The sequence below is a fragment of the Microcaecilia unicolor genome, chromosome 1 (assembly GCF_901765095.1).
Source record: "Microcaecilia unicolor chromosome 1, aMicUni1.1, whole genome shotgun sequence".
In the NCBI taxonomy this organism is placed as follows: domain Eukaryota; kingdom Metazoa; phylum Chordata; class Amphibia; order Gymnophiona; family Siphonopidae; genus Microcaecilia; species Microcaecilia unicolor.
Window position 1 is genome coordinate 163,652,145 of NC_044031.1, and position 15,839 is coordinate 163,667,983.

Sequence of the window (15,839 nt, forward strand, 5' to 3'; positions counted from 1 at the left end):
AAAGCATTACTTTGACAGTCTGTCAGAGTGGGAGGGTGGGGGTATGCATGGGGACATCAAAGCATTTCATTGATATTCTAACAGAATGGGTGTTGGTAGGTGAGAGGAGGGTAATAAACAGAGAAGTACAGCTTATGGTTTATGATGGGCTAGAAAACCCAGATCCTTAAGTCCTGCAATCGTGCAGGGAAGCTCCTGACTAGGGTGGCTAGAACGTGGTCGCCACGAACGTTTATCCCAACTTTAAAAGGCTCAGATGGAAAGAGGAGAACTAATCCAACTGACATTTTGCAAAACTTCTATGATCATTTCTCCCAAATGTTCAGGGCAGGCCACTCACAGATGGGACCAGCGGTGATAGATTATTTGGAAGATTCTGGGATCCCTCAGATTCCGTTAGAAGCATGCGCCAAACTCGGTGCCCCCCTACTTGCCTAGGAAGTCCAACAAATAATTCTATCCCTCCCAATGGGCACTAGTCCAGACGCTGATGGATTCTCTTCTGAATACTGTAAGATACTGAATCAGCAGGTGTGTGTCCCACTAACCGTGTTCTATGACGAGGTAGTAGGGAGACCTTTCCATCCCGGGCAAATGAGGCTCTCATCATCCTGGTACCTAAACCGGGTAAAGCTCATGACTCTGCAAAGGCTTTTTGACCAATCTCGCTACTTATTGTAGATGTAAAAATATTAGCGAAAATCTTAGCAGATAGACTGGCCAAACACCTACCAAACATTGTGGGGGATCATCAGGTGGGCTTTGTCAAAGGTAGACACCCGGGACTGAACGTACGTAGAGCCCTCCTCGCGATGGCACATAGCCAGGCACTCTGCACACCCCTGCTGTTAGCCTGGACACGGAACAAGCCTTCGATCAGGTACAGTGGGACTATCTTTTTGAGGTGTTGAGGTATGTTGGCTTCGGGGGATGGTTTCTCCAGGCAATTGCCGCCTCATATGCAAAACCGAAAGCCCATATAACAACGAATGGGCTGCATTCGCAGGCTTTCCCAATTGGTAGAGGCACTAGACAGGGCTGTCCCTATCCCCATTATTGTTCCTGCTGTACCTTGAGCCATTTTTGCGCACTTTAATGAAGGGCCCCGGGATCTCGGGTGTGGCCATGCCGGGGCTCTCGGTCAAAGCACTGGCCTACGCGGATGATATCCTCCTCACACTCACAAATCCGCAACATTTGCTACCTGGTCTGCTTGAGATGGTGACGGAATTTGTCTACTACTCGGGCTTTAGGCCTAACCTGCACAAGTCAGTGACACTGCCCACTCAGCCCTCTATCCGCGACCAGTGGGAGGGAGAGTTTCCTATTATTTTATTATTTTTGTTACATTTGTACCCCGCGCTTTCCCACTCATGGCAGGCTCAAAGCGGCTTACATGGGGCAATGGAGGGTTAAGTGACTTGCCCAGAGTCACAAGGAGCTGCCTGTGCCTGAAGTGGGAATCAAACTCAGTTCCTCAGTTCCCCAGGACCAAAGTCCACCACCCTAACCACTAGGCCACTCCTCCTATCTCTATTAAGTGGGAGACCGACCACATTAAATATCTAGGGGTCTGCATTCCAGTTAAGCTAAATCAGATATATAGAATCCATATTAAGCCACTGTGGACTTCCACAAAGACATCACTATCAATGTGGCAGCACATCCCTCTATCTCTTTGGGGTAGAGTCGCATTATACAATATGATAATAGTGCCTAAATGGATATACGTAGTTCAGGTATTGTCACTCTTCCTTACACATAAAGACGATTTGGGCCTATATTGCCTGCTACGACAGTTCCTTTGGAATGCCCGCCGGGTGCGGGTATCAATGGCACATGCATATCTTTTCAGAAACGGGCGGTTTGGGGGCTCTTAGTATTAAATTAATCTCTGTGGCTGGTTGTATGAGGCATCTATCAGACTGGTTCAGAGGCACATCACACTTCTCTTTCCCTGATGCGGAATGTTTGATGCTGGGAGCCACACACTTCATTTATTGGCTACATGCGAGACCGGGCAAGCACAAACACCAGCACACCTGACGTTCCTCTTCTTCTCTTTGAGGAGGACATGGAGGTGGGTCTGCAAATATTATAAGGTCAATCAGCACTCCTCCCCACTTCTGCCACTTTCTGGAAATGCGGATTTTCCGACGGGGAGCTCCTCTGCTGCTTTCGAATGACTGAGGAGCAAAGGGGCTATCTTTCTATTTCAAGTATTAACCGAGGAGGGCACTCTGAAGTCCTCTGCAGATCTACAGGTCAGCAAGGGCTTCCCCGCACAGGATCTCCTAACTTATTTTCAGTTGAGACACTACATAGTTTCTCTGCCAAGGAATTCTCTCACATCAGGTGTATGGGAAAAGCTTGTAGAGATTTATGATCTGGAGGCCCAGTTGACAAGTGCCCCTCAAATATTACCACACTAAACTGAGAGAAGATGCACTGGCAGTGGCATATGTGTCTCTGGCGCAGAGATGGTCCTTAGAATTGGGGTGCCACGTCAGAGATTCACATTTGCAACCATGTCTACTGCGAAGCTATACAATTTTCGGGAGTGCAGATGTTTGGGAATTGCAATACAAATTTGTTATGCGCCTTTATATATCCCCACACAGAGCATTTAGAGCTACCATTTGGCCCAGTGACGATTGTCCGAAGTGCTTTGGGGTGGGAGCCCATTTGGGGCCTATGTTTGGCACTGCCCCTCGGTGTTAACCTTTTGGTCCCTGGTATGTTCCCATGTCTCTCGGATGTGGAATGTCCCTTGGAGGAGTGCCCCCGCATTGTTGTTTGATGTATTTAACATGCCGGGGCCACCCAGAGCAGGCCTGAAAGACTTCCTAAGGCGTGCAGTGATGGTGGGAGGGGGTGGGGGGGGGGGGGGGAAACGATACTCAAGACATGGTTGCAATCAGACAGCCCTTCTGTCAAACTTTGGAGGTCATATATGATTACACTATATGACTCTGCCTCAGTCGCAGCCCTTTGTCATGGAGGTTATCTCTTCTCCCACACTCCCCGCCCAGCTGGCCGTGGTGGAGGCGTCGGGCTACTACTCTCGCCCTCCTGTAGTTTCCAACCCCTCCTCCTACTGCAGTCTCACTGCTTCTCATTCTTTGAAGCACACTCCATCCGACTATTCTACCCATTGCCACTCAGAGTGGCAGTCATTTACCGCCCCCCTAATAAATCCCTCTCTTCCTTCCTCACCGACTTCGATGCCTGGCTTTCCGTTTTTCTAGAACCCTCATCTCCGTCCCTCATTCTCAGAGACTTTAACATACACGTTGATGACCAATCCGACCCTCACGCTTCTCAGTTCCTCACTCTAACATCCTCCTTCAACCTCCAGCAATGCTCCACCTCCCCTACTCACCGACACGGCCATTGTCTCGACCTCGTCCTCTCCTCCTCCGGCTCTCCCTCCAGTTTCCACGCTTCAGCTCTTCCTCTCTTTGATCATCACCTAATCACCTTCACACTTCTTCACCCCCCCCCCCCCCCAGCCCCGTCCAACTTTAACCACTACCTCCAGGAATCTCCAGGCTATTGACTCTCCCACCCTATCCTCTAGTATTTCTAATCTCCTTCCCTCCATCATGTCCTCCGAGTCTGTCGACAAGGCTGTCTCCGCTTACAATGCCACTCTCTCCTCTGCTCTGGACACTCTCGCACCTTCCACCTCCCGTCCCACAAAGCGTACTAATCCCCAGCCCTGGCTGACCCCTTGCATCCGCTACCTTCGCTCCTGCGCCCGATCTGCTGAACGCCTCTGGAGGAAATCTCGCACCCATTCAGACTTCCTTCACTACAAATTCATGCTATCCTCCTTCCACTCCTCCCTATTCCTTGCCAAACAGGACTATTACACCCAATTGACCAATTCTCTCAGCTCCAACCCCCGTCGTCTCTTTGCCACCCTTAACTCCCTCCTCAAAGTGCCCTCCGCTCCCACCCCCCCTCGCTCTCTCCTCAATCACTGGCTGATTACTTCCGCGACAAGGTACAAAAGATCAACCTTGAGTTCACTACCAAGTCATCTCCTCCTCTTCACCCTTCAACCCTCGCCCTCAACCAACCAACCCAGGCCTCTTTCTCCTCCTTTCCTGTCATCACCGAGGAGGAAACCGCTCGCCTTCTTTCCTCCTCGAAATGCACCACCTGCTCTTCTGATCCCATCCCCACCAACTTACTTAACATCATCTCTCATACTGTCACCCCCTCCATCTGTCACATCCTCAACCTCTCTCTCTCTCCACTGCAACTGTCCCTGACACCTTCAAGCACGCCGTAGTCGCACCTCTCCTCAAAAAACCATCACTTGACCCTACCTGTCCCTCCAACTACCGCCCCATCTCCCTCCTACCCTTCCTCTCCAAAATACATGAGCGTGCCGTTCACAGCCGCTGCCTTGATTTTCTCTCCTCTCACGCCATCCTCGATCCGCTTCAATCCGGTTTTCGCTCTCTACACTCGACAGAAACAGCACTCGTAATGACCTGTTCCTTGCCAAATCCAGAGGCCACTACTCCATCCTCATCCTCCTCGATCTATCTGCCGCTTTTGACACTGTCAATCATGACTTACTTCTTGCCACACTGTCCTCATTTGGGTTCCAGGGCTCTGTCCTCTCCTGGTTCTCCTCCTATCTCTCCCAACGCACCTTCAGAGTTCATTCTCATGGATCTTCCTCCACCCCCATCCCCCTGTCTGTTGGTGTTCCCCAGGGATCTGTCCTTGGACCCCTTCTCTTCTCAATCTACACCTCCTCCCTGGGCTCCCTGATCTCATCTCATGGTTTCCAGTATCATCTCTATGCTGATGACACCCAGCTGTATCTCTCCACACAAGACATCACCGCGGAGACCCAGGCAAAGGTATCAGCCTGCTTATCCGACATTGCTGCCTGGATGTCCAACCGCCACCTGAAACTGAACATGTCCAAGACCGAGCTCATCGTCTTTCCACAAAAACCCACTTCTCCTCTTCCTCCACTTTCTATCTCAGTTGATAACACCCTCATCCTCCCCGTCTCATCTGCCCGCAACCTCGGAGTCATCTTTGACTCCTCCCTTTCCTTCTCTGCGCATATCCAGCAGATAGCCAAGACCTGTCGCTTCTTCCTCTTTAACATCAGCAAAATTCACCCTTTCCTCTCTGAACACACCACCCGAACTCTCGTCCACGCTCTCATTACCTCTCGCCTTGACTACTGCAACTTACTCCTCACCGGCCTCCCACTTAGCCATCTATCCCCCCTTCAATCTGTTCAGAACTCTGCCGCACGTCTTATATTCCGCCAGAACTGATATACTCATATCACCCCTCTCCTCAGGTCACTTCACTGGCTTCCTATCAGATACCGCATTCAATTCAAGCTTCTCCTTCTTACCTACAAATGCACTCAGTGTGCTGCCCCTCACTACCTTTCTACCCTCATCTCCCCTTAAGTTCCCGCCCGAAATCTCCGTTCACAGGACAAATCCCTCCTCTCAGTACCCTTCTCCTCCACTGCCAACTCCAGGCTCCGCTTATTCTGCCTCGCCTCACCCTATGCTTGGAACAACCTTCCTGAGCCCTTACGCCAAGCCCCCTCCCTGCCCATCTTCAAGTCTCTGCTTAAAACCCACCTCTTCATTGCCGTGTTCGGCACCTAACTCTTACCGTTCAGTAAATCCAGACTGCCCCAATTTGACTGCCCCTATCGGACTGACCATTCACTTGTCTTCTAGATTGTAAGCTCTTTGAGCAGGGACTGTCCCTCTATGTAAATTGTACTGCGCTGTGTAACCCTAGTAGCGCTTTAGAAATGTTACGTAGTAGTAGTAGACTATGGAGCGCAGGATGGTCCCAGACCTTGCCTCATGTAAGGGAGAGATATTTCTGCAGTGTTGGTCCCCTTTTTGTGACACCTTGACTCCAATTGCTTGCAGCAGGGTACTCGATGGTTGACTAGGCACTAGAGATGTTCTCATTAATTGAATGGGGGGGGGGGAGGAGGAGGGAAGGGGGAAAGCTGGGGAAAAAGTAAGATGGAAAACGGCATCTTTGCAGCTTTGATACTCTGTTAATGATATAAGTTTATGGTAGATATTGAATTGTTGTATTAGTACCATTGTCTATTGTACAATTTGTCTTCAATAAAACATATTAAAAAAAAAAATCAGCCATTAATCTTTTAGCTCTGCATCCTTTTTCAAGTCTGAGTATTTTAATTAAAATCCAGTCTTCTTTTGACATTTTGTTAATTAACACACAAAGACATCACAAATGACATCAGTGAATAAGAAGTAATTAAGTCATGTTGGAAACTATTTGTGATAGCAGTTTGTAAAAATTAAAAATCTCTTAAATTAGACGAGGGATTCCTATGTACATAAGTATTGCCATACTGTTACAGATCAAAGGTCCGTCAAGCCCGGCATCCTGTTTCCAACAGTGGCCAATCCAGGTCACAAACACAAGGCAAGATCCCAAAGCCGCGCAGCAATGCTGACACAGACCATTCACTTTGAGTGGGCTGTCTCTGCATTAGTGCGCCGGAAGCCATTGGTATGGCTTTGTAGAAGGAGGGAGGGGGTGGGTTAATATGGCCATTCCTTTAGTCCTATTGGACCAATCCAGAATCCTTCTGTTCATTTGTTTGCATCAAGCAAGTTAGGTTGCATCTCCTTTCTTTTGCAAGATTAATTGGAAATGCTTTTCCTTTTAACTTTTCCTATATGCTCCTTGATTTACACTTTATACTTACCTAAAGTGTGTTTCTATCAAATTTGTTGTGTGTGTATATATATATATATATATATATATATATATATAGATATATAAAAGGGGAATCAATTTTAGATACAAAATTTAAATGTTTAGTTCTATTAATTTTCTGGAATATATATTGTATAATGCAGCCATTAGTTTGAAGGGTTTTGTGGCAGTGAATTGTTAACAAGGAAAACAAGAGTGGAGACAGCCAATAGTGGAGAAATTATCGCAGGATCCATATATTGTTGAGAACCTTTATTAAATAGACCCAACATGGCCATATTTTGGATCTATGCCTGCGTTGGGGTCGTACCCCTAAGCCAAAATAGCAAGAGTAATGCCCAAAATTGGAACCACTGTTCCAACTTCAACCGCCACATTAGACAAATAAAACCCTAGCCAAAAGCTCATGACAAATAAATCCGATGTGGTGGTTGAAGTTGGAACAGCAGTTCCAGTTTGGGTATTACGTTTGCCATTTGGCTTTTGGCTGTGACTTCTGACTCATGCATTCAGCCAAAACACAACCATGTCGGTTCTAATTTCAATAAATACACGGCTCCTGTGGTAATTACTCCACCATTGCTCTCTTGATTTCCTTGGTGTGTTCTGTGGAGCTTTTGGTTCTTCTGGTTTAGTTTGAGTGAATTGTTAACTTCATCACATAATATATTTGTAAAGTCAGCATGTAATCTGTCTTTTTATTGATTTAATTTTTTTAGGCACTGTCAAAATGGATGAAGAAATGGCCTTTAACCAAGGTATTGTGACTTGTAATATATGGCAGAGCTTGAAGTCATTGCATACCAGTTCATCTGAAAGGTACCAAAGGCCTAGGCTATGTCATGATCTGCGTGGACAAACTGTAATAATAAAGAGATTAAAGATTCAGGCCATGTGAGGATCTCAAACAATTTAAAAATAACTATTTAACCAAACAAAATGTTGTATATGGTATATGATTTATTTGGAGACTGTCACTATTTTCTTTGGTATGGAGCCATTAAGGAGAGGTGGTAACCCCTGCATTTTGTAGACTCCTCACAATTTGTCTAAATTTCTGTTGCTGCAAACCCTGTTTTATATTCCAGAGCATAAGTGAAGCCAGATGGAACTTAGAGGTTAATAGTGACATTGAACCCTTTCCTCAACTTTCTGCTAAACCAGTCCACACTAGAGGGTTGTGCTGCTCGACCAGCAGGCACTTGTCTTAGTGACATCATCACTATGAGGATTGGGTGCAGTCCTGGAAATCTCCAGTTTCCTTTATTATTTTATTTGTCACATTTGTATCCCATATTTTCCCACCTTTTTGCAGGCTCAATATGGCTTACATAGTACTGTTAATGGTGTTAGCCGATTCCGGTCTGAACAAATACAAGGTATGAACGAATACAGGTGAGATTGTAGTAGAATGAGGTACATGTATGTTAGGTACATTTGGGGGGGGAAATAGAGAGGGAGAGGAAGAGTTAGAATGTGTCATTACAATCTTTGGTTATGTTGTGTTGCAAGTATCCAGGTATTTTTTATGTTGGGTCGGTGGGGTATGCTTTTCGGAACAGGTCTTGTTCGGAAAAGCATACCCCACCGATCCAACGTAAAAAATACCTGGAGACCTGCAACACAACATAACCAAAGATCGTAATGACACATTCTAACTCTTCCTCTCCCTCTCTATTTCCCCTCAAATGTACCTAACATACATGTACCTCATTCTACTACAATCTCACCTGTATTCGTTCATACCTTGTATTTGTTCAGACCGGAATTGGCTAACGCCGTTAACGGTACTGTGTAAGCCACATTATTATGCTTCGACCGATCCAGACATAAGTTACAATGATGTGAAATAGTTTTTGCCCACCTCCTAATTTCTCCTATTATTGTCACATTGTATGGCTTCTTATCTTCAAATGAAAAGTAATATTAGGCAAATGGAACCTGAGTAAACGCTTATCACAGTTTATAAATTATTACTTCATTTAAGAGCAGTGTTATCCAACACCTATATCACCCGTGTGAAAAACTAACTGCCCCCTTTGGCACCACCTTTGCACCACCTTTGGCAGCAAAAATTACAGCCAAATGCTTCCTATAATTTGATATCAGTTTTTCATATCACTGTTGAGGAATGTTAGCCCACTCTTCTTTCTTGAACTGCTTTAATTCAGATACATTCATAGGTTTTCACACATGAACTCCTTTCAGGTCCTGCCATAGTATCTTTATTGGGTTCAAGTCAGGACTTTGGCAAGGCCAGTCCAAAACTTTAATTTTGTTTCACCTCAGCCATTCGGATGCACACTTACTTTGTGTTTTGGATCATTGTCTTGCTGCTTCAGCTCATGGACCGATGATGGGAGGTTCTCTGTGAGAATTTTCTGGAACAGTACAGAATTCATGGTTCCTTCAATAATGGGCATGTTTTCCAGTTCCTAATGCAGTAAAGCATCACCACACAATCACATTACTACCACCATGTTTGACTATTGGTATGATATTACTGTGGAATGCTGTATTTTCCTTTACACCAGACGTAATGGGAAAAATACCTAATTTTCACTTCTACTTCAGATATGTTTATAAAGTATGTCCAGAAAGCTCTCAAAACTAGGTTGGTGGCGGCTATCCATGTGGTGTCTGGAACTTAGCTTCTTCCCTATAAGAAAACAGGGGGAGGTGAACTTCTCATTCATATGAATCTTCTGATCAACTTAACAGGGATTCTGGAGAGCTCTGGATAGTTCAGCTATTGCAGCAGTTAGTCCATGTCCAAGACCAAACTTAATCTCATTTTTGTTTTCTTTTGTTTCATCATAAAAATGTGTATTTTTTTTATAATATGAAAGTGAGGATGCTTGATTAGCTTCAGTCTTATCCAAAAAGAGAATAGTAACATTTTAAATTATATCAGACCAGGGATTCTACAACTGGGAACTTTGGTTGTGGTTAAATATCTGTGTTTAAATAAAGGATTGAAAAATATATTTTCTGTGCACCTGCTTATTTTATTAAGGGGGGTCATTTATTAACAGCACATACTAACATAACGTACATCTACCACAGGACCTATTGCATAGAACCGGGCCCTGTGCTAAATGCATGTTGAGGGCATTAGAGCATGCTGTTGATAAATAACCCCCTCTGTTTCTTTCAGATAAAGTGAATCAATAGAAATCAAACAAAATAAAACATGGAAAAGAAAATAAGATACCTTTTTTTATTGGACATAACTTAATACATTTCTTGATTAGCTTTCGAAGGTCGCCCTTCTTCGTCAGATCGGAAATAAGCAAATGTGGTAGATGACAGTATATATAAGTAAAACATCCAAGCATTTCATTGACAGTCTAACAGGGTGGGGATGGGTAGGAGGTATGCATGGGAACATCAAAGCACTTCAGAGATAGTGTAACAGGATGGGGGTGGATAGGTGAGAGGAGGGTGATAAACAGAGCAATACAACTTTATGGTTTATAATGGACTAGAAAACCCAGATCTTTGTTAAGGCCTGTCTGTTGGGTGTCAAAATATTCAATCATTCTGACTTCAAAGGTCTTACGTTCCTGTATTGTTTTAAAGTTACCTTTTAGGATTCTTACTATGAAGTCACTGGTACAGTGATCTGGTTTTGTAAAGTGCTGATCCACAGGGGTGGGAACCTGGCTGGCACCAGTATTCATGTGATGTCTATGTAAATTAAATCTTGTCTTTAGCATCTGGCCTGTTTCTCCAATATAGCATCCTTCGTTAACATTTTTTACACTGAATGATATATACCACATTGGAAGATGAGCATGTGAAATATTCCTTTATGTTGAATATTTTTCCTTTGTGAATGACTGTGGGGTCCTGTGAAATGTTTTGGCATAGCTAAGAATCCCAATGAGCAAATAGTTATAAGAAATCAACACCACAGCATGTTGGCAGAATTTACCTCTGTGCCTTTAGCCAGACTCGGCTGCTAGTGCAGTGATTCTGGACCCGCCCACACCCAATCCTAGCAGTGGTGTCAGGCATTTTCTACTTAACTGTATCACTATGTGCAGCGATAGCCCTAGCCCTTCCGCCATCTTGGACCGTCGGCATTGCCTGGCTCCAGCTCTATGATTGTACAGCCTTGCCTGGCTCCATTTCCCGCTGTGGAGCCTTGTCTGGCCTTGGGGGCTTCTCTGGCTCTGGCCCCATCTGTAAAGCCTTGCCAGATCCGGCTTCGGTCTTGCAGCCTCGCTCAGTAGTGGCTTCGACTGTGCGGCCTCGCCCAGTCCTGGCTACGGTCTCAGGGCCTCGCCCAGCTCCGGCCTAGTCAGTAGAGCCCTGCCTAGCTCCAACTTTGGCCGTTGAGGCTTGCCTAACCACGGCTCTGGCTGTTCCGTCTTGTCTGCAGCTGACCTCGGTCCTGACAGCTGAGCCAGGCTTAGTTCTGGCTCCAGCCATCGTGCACGGCCTAGTTCTATCATCGGCTATCAGGTCTGGCCTTGTTCCGCTGCCTCCAGCTCTAACTGAAGTTTCCTTCCTTGGTTCCGGCCATATCTCTGGCTGTGCACCTGGCTGCTTGGGCTTTCTTACCTGATTCTGGATCATTCTGAGGGCGAGGGGGTGCCCTTTGGGGGGGTTGGCTCTGTTTTTGTTGCCCTCCGGGCCTTACCTCAATTCTGTCCTTTGCCCTGGCATGATTGGCTGCGTTTCCCTCCGGCGCAGGCTAGCATGCTTCACAGCAGCTTGATGGGCCTGGATATGGCTCTGTTTGAGGATGTATCTGTCCTAACGGCTTCTGTCCCTGCGGGTTTCCTAGGTGGTGTGGACAGCAGGAGTCTCATCGATCACGAGATTCTTTCTCCTTTCACAGGGTTTTTCCTGTTCTCCTGGCTCCTGGTTGCATCTCAGTTCATTGATCAGGATCCCAGTTACCATGGGGAGCTCTACTCCATCTGTGATGGCTCTTCTGAGTGCTCCCCAGTGGACCAGGCAGGAGCTTACCATATCCACCTGCCATCTTGAAACTTCTATCTCTCTTGTTCCTGGATTCCTTTGCAGGCCGTGTTCTTGTACTCTGCGTCTGAGGCTGGGCACATTCCCTTGCCTTGCACCTTGGCCATTGTATGATTCTGGCCCTGCATGCCTCTCTGGCAGGGGCCCAGGTGCTGTGTGTGTGTGTGGTGTTTCCACACTGGTGGTGGATTCTCCTAATTTATTCCCTGTTTGGGATGTGGTGGTGCTTGCCTGGCTGGAGATGGTTTCTCCCGGGTTGGTCCGGTCGAGCTCTGCTTGTCTGTTGTCTTCTGTCATCGGGCTATATTCTAGGTGGGATTGGGCGTACTTTCTCTGTTGCCAGGTTTTCTTCATGATTCTCCTGACCTTCTCCTTGGCTTGTCAAGAGGTTGGTTGCTCTTCTCTCTTTCCGTCAAGCAGTGTTTGCACTACTAGACCACTCGGTGTTCGCAGCAGTGTCTCTGCTTGTGTGCTGTTGGCCAGCTGACTGAAGCATATCTGTCTTCAGGGATAGTGGTGTCACACCCTAGTTGTGGACTGCTTTGGTACATCCGACTCGTCTCTGGATTGATCTGTGGGACGCTATAGAAGGTAAAATTAGTCCTTACCTAATAATTTCCTTTCCATTAGTCCCAACAGATCAATCCAGAGGCTTGCCCTTTGTTGGTATTGGTTGCATATTTCTTCCAGTCATTTCTTTTTGATGCAAACCCCCCCCCCCCCCCCCCCAATAAACAAACCCTAAAACCACATCATATGCTACATGTTTCTACTTCGGATGTTTCCCTCCCGCAGGAGCGGTTGAGGAGCAGCCTACATGGGCTTTATCGAGGCAGGAGAGGGCTTACATGTTGGATTTACTCTTTCTAGTTCCACTGCTTTGGTATCGACAATATTGAAGTTAAGGTGGCTGTATAGTAAACTTCTCTCTATCTCCACCTGCTTGTAGAGGGACATAATCCACTTGTCTCTGGATTGATCTGTTGGGACTAATGGAAAGAAAATGATCAGGTAAGGACTAATTTTACCTTCTTCCTTATCTTCATGCAACTAACATATATGACCCTATACCAGTGACAAGATGAGCTCACCGAATGTAACTACTCTGATACGTTTGTAAGCCACATTGCAACAATGTTAATTGGAAAATGTGGGATATAAATATTAAACATTCCTATTGTACCTAGTATTCATGAGCCCTTCACATTATTACTTCTGCAATTTCGGAGAGACATTTAGAAATTGAGTTTGACATTTTCTACACTACCACTGGAAGAGAGAGGCACCATTTGGAACTCTTCCACCTTTTCCACTCTAAATAATATTGCCTCTATCAAGATACATTTACACTAAAAGAAGGAACTATTGTATAATCATCATGATCTTAAACACCCAAAGATGCAATTGCATCAAAAGGAGCAAAAATGGCGAAAAAACATCTTAGAGAGGATATTTATAAGCAATTAGCATTTAGGTATAGGCAAAAACTGTAGGTTCAAATTTCCAAATAGATACAGCCCCAAACTCTACAATTTTTCGAACAATCACACCTACTTCACAAAGAAATACTAACACTACTACACCAAATGGTACAGATCTGGCAGTATATTTTGAGCAAAAGATTTCTTATTTCAATGATCTCCTCATCTGTAATTTCTTCACCATCCACTATCACCGTAATCAGATATGAGATTCTATTTAGATAAATGTCTTGACATTAGCTATTAGCTTACCGTGTAATTTTCTCTCCAGGTTTAATTTGCCCTCCCTTACTAACATTCAAAAGGCTCTCAAAACACCACTTAAGTCCCACATGATCCGATCCCTTCCACTTTAATCAAGAAATATGAATTTATTTTTCTTCTATATCTACACGATATCAACATGTCTTTAGGACGGAGGTAAGCTGTCTTTCATGTAGTTGGGATTTCACCCTGCTGTAAAGTAAAGGAAACACAAAAGTACAAAAAAAGTACTATGCCTTTTCTATGAAAGTTGACTGAAAAAATTGACCCAAGTCATAAAAATTTTAGACACCCCTATCAAACAGGATTTTGCAAAAGCCTTTCACTGAATCTACATTACTTTATGTCACAACTTCCATGAAAACTCATCTAGACCAAAATAAAACAGCAAAAAATTATTTTGCTGGATTTGCCCAGTGTATTTAATTTAGTTGATACACTTTGCCCAGTGTATTTGATTCTAATACACTTTGGAACACTGGCATTATAGCAATAGCAGTTATTGGAGTTTCATTCTTATTTATCTAACAGACAAAATATAATATGTAAAAATGCTTCACCACCAGTAAACTGTTTTAATTGTGGTATTCTGTAGGGCTCTATTTTAGCACCATCATTGTTCTATGTTGTAACCAGGCGCCACTCTTGTGCAGCCAAGGATAGAATAATCTCCTCCAGCCACAGGCTCCCGGTACAGTGAAGAAACAGATGTCCACCAGTAACTTCAATCTTAAGAACTTTTATTCCATGCAGGTTTCTAGTACACAGTTCCAATAGCAGCATAGCACATACCAGGATGCAATACAGGCTTACAGGCTCCAGTCTTCTCTTTATCCAGTGCACAATAAACAGTAATTCAATTCCCAAGACAAACAGTTCTTTCAGTACATCATCACAGTTCAGTCACCAAGCAGCATTTTCTACCTTCTATCCTCTTTACCTTCAGGAGAGTTCAATATTTTAGGGACTCCTTCTACCCAAGGGTTTTCCCCTGCTTCAGCTTCACAGTGAATTCAATACTTTTGGGACTTCCTCTCACTCAAGGAATCTCAGCCTGCTTCAGTACTTTAGGGTCCACCCTGCCCAAGGATTTTCAGCCTGTAACTACCAGTACTTTAGGGACCTCCTTGCCCAAGGGTTTTCAGCCTGCAACCCCTTCTCTCCTGCTTTTCTCTCCTGAACTGAACTGAACTCCACTCCTCTCCTGGGACTAATGCTTAACTCAGCTGGTTTGGGGTGTGAGGAAGCTAATGGAAGGAGAATGATTGGTGGTGGTAGCTGAAGCCAGGGATGGATTAGGCAGGTGGGAAGGAGTCCCAGGAGAGGAGTGGAGTTCAGTTCAGGAGAGAAATGAGACCAATGATGAGCTCCTGCACACAGGGTTTCCTAACTCTCTTTCTGCCTAGTGGCAGCCACTCTACACAACCTGCCAACTTACACTCATGTCTTCCCTGATTGCAGCTAGGAGTCCAGTCTGGGTTCTTCATCTCACCCTCTGGCTCCTTGCCTGCAATGCCTTCTGGGACTTGTATTTCAGACTGAAACTGCCTTAATCCAACTATCCTGGAGGTGACTTTATCACAATGTATTCATGGCATTAGCTGCTTATGACAATCAAGTCTTAGGAATAATTGATCCTGCACATCCATCTACTGTTCTTGAATTAAATGATAACTATGCTACAATTCTGTCAAGCTTAACATTACACAAGTTAAATGTTTAAATGGAGCTAAAACAAAAGCCCTTGTTTCCACCCAACCTTCGGTTACACCATGTCTCTTATGGATAGTGTAAAAATTGGTGTGATGTACAGTAGGTTGGAGTGTACCTCTGCTTCCCTGGAGTAGTGTGTGGTGGTGGTAGCTCATTTGCATATGGTTACAAACCCATCCATCCATTCATCCAGGGACGCAGATTGACAAATTATTATATAAGATGTTCAGCCTCTTGTTTCACTTCTTTCTCGCTGACATTGTGTGCTGGATGGTTGCCCATCTAATTTATTTTTTACCTTACCGCACCTTTAATTACTTGGTTAGTTTTATCAATTCACTGTTGGTACTGGGTTTACTGCAAAATATGGGTCGGATTGTGTTGACACCAGTCCCTATGTCCGAGGGTCTTAATTTATCGTCGTCTCCTAATTATAGGCCAATTGCTGGAATTAATTTTTCTTACCAAACTTAACACTTGTAAGTAAACAGTTTGCTAGTTATTTAGGTAGTACAGTATAAACATGGACGTCTGTTTGGATTCTGATCTCAGCACAGTACTGGAACATTACTGTTAGCACTTGTTACTAAGATTAAAAATGCCTTTGGTTTTGGTAACCAA

At 44.8% G+C, this 15,839-nt stretch overlaps 1 protein-coding gene across 7 annotated transcripts in view; it reads left to right on the forward strand.

Moving 5' to 3' along the window:
* The window catches only part of STK31 (serine/threonine kinase 31), a 330,310-nt gene that overhangs the window by 23,140 nt on the left and 291,331 nt on the right, over positions 1–15,839 (forward strand). For all 7 annotated transcript variants that reach the window (XM_030201926.1, XM_030201936.1, XM_030201906.1 and 4 more), the window contains exon 2: positions 7,488–7,526. In XM_030201926.1, the coding sequence (XP_030057786.1) occupies positions 7,488–7,526 (39 nt within the window). The remainder of the gene's footprint in view (positions 1–7,487; positions 7,527–15,839) is intronic.